At 43.3% G+C, this 8,084-nt stretch overlaps 2 protein-coding genes across 2 annotated transcripts; both read right to left on the minus strand.

The window, feature by feature from the left end:
* Positions 1-412: 412 nt before the first annotated feature.
* Positions 413-2,335, minus strand: vent (ventral expressed homeobox). Its single transcript, XM_078273732.1, has 3 exons — positions 2,253-2,335; positions 1,956-2,155; positions 413-881 (listed from the first exon to the last, which is right to left on the minus strand). Exons 1-3 carry the CDS (start codon positions 2,305-2,307, stop codon positions 603-605), a joined length of 534 nt encoding a protein of 177 aa, XP_078129858.1. The 5' UTR covers positions 2,308-2,335; the 3' UTR covers positions 413-602.
* A 3,383-nt stretch (positions 2,336-5,718) lies between these two features.
* On the minus strand, positions 5,719-7,223 carry vox (ventral homeobox). Its single transcript, XM_078273426.1, has 3 exons — positions 6,690-7,223; positions 6,360-6,574; positions 5,719-6,140 (listed from the first exon to the last, which is right to left on the minus strand). Exons 1-3 carry the CDS (start codon positions 6,967-6,969, stop codon positions 5,880-5,882), a joined length of 756 nt encoding a protein of 251 aa, XP_078129552.1. The 5' UTR covers positions 6,970-7,223; the 3' UTR covers positions 5,719-5,879.
* Between the last annotated feature and the right edge of the window lie 861 nt (positions 7,224-8,084).

Here is an 8,084-nt window from a genome sequence, read left to right on the forward strand (position 1 = left end):
GTTAAGTGAGTGTTGTACTTTGAGAGCAAAGATTAACCGGAGTCAAATTCCTTGTTTGTTTACGCAAAGCTGGCCAATAAAGCTGATTCTGATTCTGATTCTGATTCTGATTCTGATTCTGAATATTGAACCCCAAGTTGCTTCCCGGACGCTGCTGGGTGTCTGTCCGCCGCTCCTCGCGCTTAGGACGGGTTAAATGCAGAGATTACATTTTACTACATGGTATTGTACGATTGTATGTGACGAAACAGTGTTTTCTTATAGTGTTCTTGTCTAAATATGAATTTGTGATATGATTCTGTAACAACTGGAGAAAATGTTGTCAGCACTTAAGCAATTGTAACTAAAAGATAACGAAGCGAGGAGGCAGTTTGTGTATTCTTTAAACCTATTTTATTTGTGACATAGAGCATATAATATTTTCAGCAAATACATTTACATCATTTCAACCATACATACAAGTTACGTCCATATCTACTGTAGTGCTTCAGGTAGGTCGAAAACGATTATATCCACAACTTTTAAACCTCTCTTTTAGATAAAGGAATGGGAAAATATCTAGATTCTAGACACTAATATTTAGTCTGGGGTGCAGACAGAGTTCAGTAGAAGTGTGGAGGCATGATGGCCGGGTGGGGACGGGGCTGGTGGTGCTGGTGCAGGGGAGCGGCCAGGGCTGCAGTGTGGAGCGGCCGCCGCGGCAGCCGCAGCTGCGGGAAGAAGCCGCTGCCGGCGGGGAACTGTCCACACAGGCCGGGGAGCTGTCCACTCAGGGCGGGGTGCTGAAACAGAAGAGCGGTCGGGACAGACAGGAAATCAGGACGCAGGTCCTGGACCTCTCGTTTCAGCTTCATCCTCCTGTTTTGGAACCACGTTTTCACCTGATGGGGAATACAAGGCAGCTGTTAACATATGCACTATAATCAGACTTTATTTATTTATATAGCACTTTTCAGACATGTAAATGTAGCACAAAGTGCTTTGTATATACCCCCCCCACACACACACACACACACCCACACACACACACACACACACACACACACACACACACACACACACGCATATACCCACATAACACAATGCCCCCCCCCTTTTGGTAACCCTTTAATATTAGGCTACTTTCTAAATTATCCTCGACATAAACCCATATTATCCACATTAATGAACCTGTTGCGGCTGTAAGCAGTCCAACAAAGTGCTGCCGCGAGGGACTAAACACAGAGAGATGCATAAACACGCTGGTGACCCCCCCCCTTCTCTGTCAAGGCCCAAAAAACCCAGGTGAACAGGTGAAGCAAACAAATATGTCATCACTTCCGCTCAAACCACGATGAACACGCCCACCACCTACAATATCAGTGCACAATATAATAATCAATAAATAATATAAATGAGACCATAAGCATACAGAAGCCACACTAATGAGTATTATTGTGTCTTATTTTGCGGTGGTTTTCCTTTGACACCGTTGGCCTCCAACGCTCTGTAACCAGTGGTGGAATGTAACTAAGTACATTTATTTATTTTCCTGCCACTTTCTACTTCTACTCCGCTACATTTCGAAGAGAAATATTGTACTTTTTACTCCACTACATTCATCTAAAACCTTTAATTAGTTACTAGTTACTTTATAAATTAAGACGTTTGCACACAAAAACACATGTCGTTTATAAAAGATGATGTTTTATTATAAATGAAACTAGCCAACAATATAACGGCGTACAAGTCCAGCTGAAATGATTATTATATTATCATTAAACACTTAGTTGAGTGACAGAACTGTTTGGATCGTTTTCAGTTTCTAAAAGTACTTTTACTTGTAATACTTTAAGCACATTTTCCTGATGATACACATTTTTACTTAAGCAACATTTTCGATGCAGTACTTTTACTTAAGTGCAGGATCTGAATACTTCTTCCACCACTGGTCTGTAACATTGCCTCAAACCCACCTGAGTTTCGGAGAGGTTCAGCTTGTCGGCAGTCTTCCTCCTCTGCATGGCTCCCAGGTATCTGTGCTTGCAGAAGGCCTTCTCCAGTTTGCTGATTTGCTCCGATGTGAACTTGGTCCTCATCCTCCGCTGCTGGGTGGCTTCCCCCTCGCTGTCATCCCCCACCTCGCTCTCGGACCCCGACGTGTAACCGCAACTATCTGGAAGGAAGAACACCACATTTAGTTGAATTACTCCAGCCCAAAATCAATTTCTGTCGCTCTCCACTCTGGAGACAAAGTTGATCTGTGAACTTACTGTTTGGCGACGTTGGAGAGTATTGGCTTCTTGATCCTTTCCCAAACCCCCCCATTTCGCTCTGGACTTTTGAATGAAGTGCATCGGCCTCGTAATAACTTTTGGAAAGCCATTCCACAGAGAAGTTTGCCATGTTGCATCAAGCAGTGGTCTCAAGGCGTGTGTGTTGCTGCTCCTTTTTTTTTTTTTGGTGGGTGACTCTTCTATATAGGAGGGCCACACGTCTTTATTTGCATATGCTAAGGGTTCTCAACGGAACGATAGAAACCTGATGGTCGTTGTAATTGAGGTTAATAGGGGCTGGGTTGTGGTTTTTCTCACCTCCGTGGCTGGCTGAGATACGCTGGCGCCAGTAAGTCTGAGTATCAGTTACCTGGCATCAGCATGAAGTGATTCAGGGTGATATCCCCTATCAATACACGGCTGTTTACTAAAATGTTACAGTGTAGCACAATTACAAAGCGGTTTCTAGTTGGCTTTCAGTCCTACTGTGCCATTGGTCAAATATATTCCCTTATTGGATACAATGTCACAGTGTATCTCAAATCATTTTAGCCATATGTGGGTGTTTTAGGACGCCAAAATCTCCCAGATTTAAAAACATCTCCGATTAAAATGTCTCAATTCTGGCTGTTGTGTTGTTGTTGATGTTTTATGACGACTAACGTCCCCAAAAAATCTAATTAAAATGTCTCAGTTCTGGGTGTCAAAGCAGTATCAAATAATTCAGCCATGTTTTGCTGTTTTAAGAAGCCAAAAGTCCCCAAATTGAAAATATTTCCAATTAAAATGTCTTAACCCTGGCTGTCAAAACAGCATCAAACAATCAACCATGTATGTGTGTGTGTGTGTGTGTGTGTGTGTGTGTGTGTGTGTGTGTGTGTGTGTGTGTGTGTGTGTGTGTGTGTGTGCGCGTGTGTGTGTTTTAAGACGCCATGAGTCCCCAAATAAAAGAAAAAAACCCATTTCCTATTAAAATGTCTCCAGTCCTGGCTGTCTAAACATTGTATCAAATAATTCAGCCATGTGTTGGTGTTTTAATACGCCGAAGTGTCCCACATTTAAAACCATTTCCAATTAAAATGTCTCAATCCTGGCTGTCAAATCTGTGATTTTTTTTGTTGTTGTTTGTTTTTGTTTGCAGTTGCAGAGAGAAGCCCCAAGCTGTCTGAGCATCAAGCAACCTGCTGGTGATGAAGCCTTTGTTGTGGTGGGACAGGAAAGTCCCGTTTGATCTGTGTTGATCCATTTTGAAAGAGAGACATTATGCTGAGGAGCCTCTGGGCAACCTTCAAACCCCACACAGGTATGCAACCTGTATCACTGTCATAACCTGACCATGACACATGGAGATGCAAGTTTACATCAGGTAAATCGAGAAATCTATTTAACAAAAGGGATTCATTTGTAAAGGAACACATAACGTGGGGAAGTCAAGATCAGTAATGTAAGGCGTGCATGTTGTAGAGTGTGCAAAATAAGCAAAAGACATCCGGGGATGAGTTTAAACAACATATACGACAGAGGAAGCTTGTTGACTAACTAACAATGAGTTATGGAGAAGGGGGGATTAAATAAGGGTAGCCTGTATTTCTTCCCACTACTTTTGGGACACGTAAAAAGAAAAGTTGTTATTGTTGTATCTCTTTGCTTCTATTTTGTGTAATATTGTTATTTTACGACATTCGAAATACATTTCAATCAATCAATGAATCAATCAATCAAGGATAAACTAAAGACACATCACCAGGGAGGGTGCCTGTCAGAAAGAGAGAGAGAGAGAGAGAGAGAGAAGGATTGACTAGCACAGCCTACATTTCTTCAATCTTGGAGCACCGGGTGCCACCAGAAAGAATTGTCAACTAACCCAACACGCAATCACACAATCAAGTTGACCAAACAGACACTGCTGACTACTAGCAGGGTCGTCACAATGAGCCAACGCACAATGATGATTCAATAAACCAGTTCAAATGCGTGCGAACGTTTTGTTGACACTTGCATGAGATATATTTTGACCCTAAATGTTTTAATGAAATGCTCTGAGCTAAATTATGTAAAAGACCCACAGCTTTCGAATACTGGTTATGACCTTTTAACTATCTTAAAGTGTCTCTATATCTCCAAATCTCATAACACAATCAGGTTTTAACTGCAGGCCTCATTCAGACTTCAAACCAGAGATCAGATTCTTCGGCCACACAAAAGCCCAGACTCTCTGGAGCCGGGGCGGAGGGATCCTGCTGTAAGTGTAAACTCATCAATGAGAGGCTTAATTAGGACTAATTGTTGACCATGATTTCCCCTGTTAGTTGGCGTTTGAAGTGCAGGGATGGGGACAAACAATGCATGTGAAGGCAGAGCATATGGCACCCATCCATAGGCGTAGATTCCTGTGGGGGGGGGATGATGCATGGGATATGTGCCCCTCCCCCCAATATTTACAAGAGGTAGATTTGTCCACCTCAAAAAATATGAAAGACTACCCCAAAACAGGCAAAAAAATAACCGTTCAATAGGCCTACAACAATGAAGTGAACACAGTACAATCATTTCTAATAATAATTTCCTTTACAGAAATAAAGACATTCTGGGGCGACCTCTACCTCACCCAGTAAGAGCGTGCGCCCCATGTAGGCTGAGGCCTGCGGCACTTTGCTGCGTGTCATCCCCCATCTCTCCCCCCCACCTTTCCTGTCTATCCACTGTCACTCTGAAATAAAGGGGAAAAAAGGCCCAAAACATTATCTTAAAAAAATAAATAAAGACATTCTAGCATAAATTGATACAAAAAAGGCACAAATAGTTGCATCAAAATGAACCACAATGCCGGAAAATGAAGTGTTGGATTGCTGGTTGCAATGTGTCCCCACCAATGTTTTAAGAAAACCTCCGCCCTTGCGCCCATAGGTGCAATGGGAGAAACCACAATGACGCTGATTAAGAATTTGATGTTTGTTTGATGCATTTGTTACGTTAACACAATGCAAACTCCTCAGTGATTTCATTTATTATGATTTGTGTACATAGATTGGTTTTACTGGGCTTAGGTCTCATATTAAAACCAGGATATCCATACAATGAGTTGTGATAAGAACCTTTAACCTTAATGGATGACTCCCAACTTTATCAGTCCTTTCCTCAAGACCTCCTCCCGCCTTCGGATGAAAGACGGGATGATCTTTTCATGTTGAACTGATCCTGCAATACAGATAATATCATCAGCTGTATCTTTAAGATACCCAGTGTTGTTGTAGCCTGCAATCTAATAGCTTAGATGTTATGGATGCAAGGCAGTGGTGTAGTCTAATGTATTTTAGTGGGTATTATGGACTAGAATGGACATATCAAAGTGGGGCGTCTGGGTCTGCTTAGTGGATATACTGTGTATCACGTAGACTACACCACTGAAGCAAGGCAAAGCAAAGCAAAGAAAAGGCAGAGCCCAGTGCTGCGGTATAGAAGATAAACTTTATTCATTTATAAATAGACTTTTTTTTTCAGAATTAAATACAACTTTCTATATCAAATATAATACAAAATCACACATCAAATAAAAGCACTCTGGATTGCACTTGTTTGGACTCTTAAGTGTTTCAATGGGAATAGTCTCTGGTTGACAGTTCTTCAGTAGAAGTGTGGGCTGCGGATCATGACATGAGGATGGTGGTGAGGGGGCATCTGCTGCTGCTGCATCACCAGCTGCGGGACTACTTGCAGCGGGTAAAAGGCCCGGCCGGTGGCGGGGTAGTGGGGTCGCTGTCCGGCCACGCGGTGATACTGCACCGGAGGCAGAGGCTGGAACATCATCGGTGGGATGTGGGGAGCAAGGTAGTCCTGCACCTCCCGTTTCAACTTCATCCTCCTGTTCTGGAACCAGGTCCTCACCTGAAAGAAAGCACGAAATAAAGTTAGTATCCAGCAAGAGCAATGCAGACACAGGGAATCCGTCATTGTTGTTGTTCAACTGAGTTGAAAAAGCGTTGTTTTTTTTGTGATGTGAGCCCTATTTTATGAGTGAAATGACATGTTTTGCCCTCCTAAACATGGGATCTTTATTCAACATTTGGAACAGATTTTTTTTTTGCATTCAGAGTCTCTTCTTACCTGAGTTTCTGTGAGCTTCAGTTTCTGCGCTGCCTTCACTCTCTCTCCAGCATCCAGGTATTTGTGCTTGGTGAAGATCTTTTCCAGCTTGCCGATCTGCTCGGGGGTAAACTTGGTGCGCACACGGCGCTGCGCTCCGTCCTTCTCCATGTCGCTTCCCTCAGAGGAAGCCGCCTCGCTCTCGTACCCGGAGGAATACCCGCTGATTTCTGAAACTGAAAGTGCAGGGAAAACTCTGGTTACAAACAGTGCTTGTGCGTAAAGACTGAATTGTCGGTTTAAAGTTAGAGCACTCGTATGTATGCCTACTACTTCTACCGCTGTACTTACTTGGCGAGGCGCAGCGTGTTGGATGGAAAGGGGAGCACATCAGGCTGGAGTCCTGCCCGCTCTCTCTCTCCGCTGGCTCCATGTGTTCATCGGGCTTGGTTGCTTTGGGTTTTGGCTGCAGGTAACCCTTGCCAAAAGCCGGAGGGCGCGGCTGCACCATGCAGGGAATGTGAGGTCTGCAGGTCGGCGCAGTATCCACGCCAGCTCCGTGTTCGTCCTCAGCCAGCGCGGTGTGCTGATGGCTCTGGGCCAGCCAGTCCACAGAAAAGTATTTCACCATGTTCGCAGTGCTGCTCAGTGACCTGTAAATCCAGCAGATGTCAGAGGGAGTGTGTGGTAGCAGCCTCTGGCCAGGGTCGGCATTTATAGCGCGCTGGCCTTTAGTTTTTTCCCCATTTGCATATGTAGAGGCCCTTGTTAACGCCTGATCGATCCCGATGATTAGGGGTTAATGGCTCGTTATTGAAGTCTTTACATATCCTGTGAGTGTGTGAAGACCTGGCGCCGCCGTGTCTGTGAGAACCGTCCTGAGCTCATACATTTGTCCGCCCCGACTGACTGAAACCACTGGGGGCTCTGGAGAAACAGAAACAGCTGCATCTCCTGCAGAGGTGGAGACCACTTTCATGTTGCTGCTGCCTGCATACAGTAGCACCGGGGGAAAGGTGTCAAAATAACCAGTCTTCTTAGGCCGGGCTCAGTTAGGACTCTGACTTTAAACAATACAACTTCATTTGTCTATCTAATGTCTATCTTAATTACCTTAGGAGTTATCAAACAGGCCTATTTAGTTGGATGAAAAGCATCTAGACATTCGGTGGAAAGTAACTTTGCAGTAACTCTACTTTAGTGTTATTTTATGCTTTTATATACTTTTACTGTACTTCATTTCAAGAGCTAATTCTGTGCTCCGCTATTTTATTATTATTATTATTATTATGAAATATGGAGCTTTGTTGCAGACTAATCTACCCAAATCCACCTCGAACAACTGCAACAAGCAGCCTATTGCTTACATATTCATGCAGTGGTTCACAAAAAAAGGACAAAAAATTAGACCCCCATTTTATAATATTTCAACCAGGGTCCCTGATGGGATTTTTGCTTGCAGATGTTTAATTACAGAAAGTGTATGACACCCATGACCAAAATAGTCATACATTCCCCTTTTTTGCTGGGGAACCCCTGGAATCCCCTTAAGGATCCCTGAGGGTCCCCGGACCCCACTGTATTAATGCATCAGCAATATGAATCAATTATTATAACAATAGCATAGGCTATTCTGCCCGGTGATAACTTTCAGTTTTGAAAGTACATGTTGTTACTAATATTAAGCACACTTTTAATTGCTGGACTTTTACTTGTATTGCAGTATTTTTTTTTATATAGTGTGGT

Source organism: Sander vitreus, chromosome 17 (genome assembly GCF_031162955.1).
Source record: "Sander vitreus isolate 19-12246 chromosome 17, sanVit1, whole genome shotgun sequence".
NCBI classification, from domain to species: Eukaryota; Metazoa; Chordata; class Actinopteri; order Perciformes; family Percidae; genus Sander; species Sander vitreus.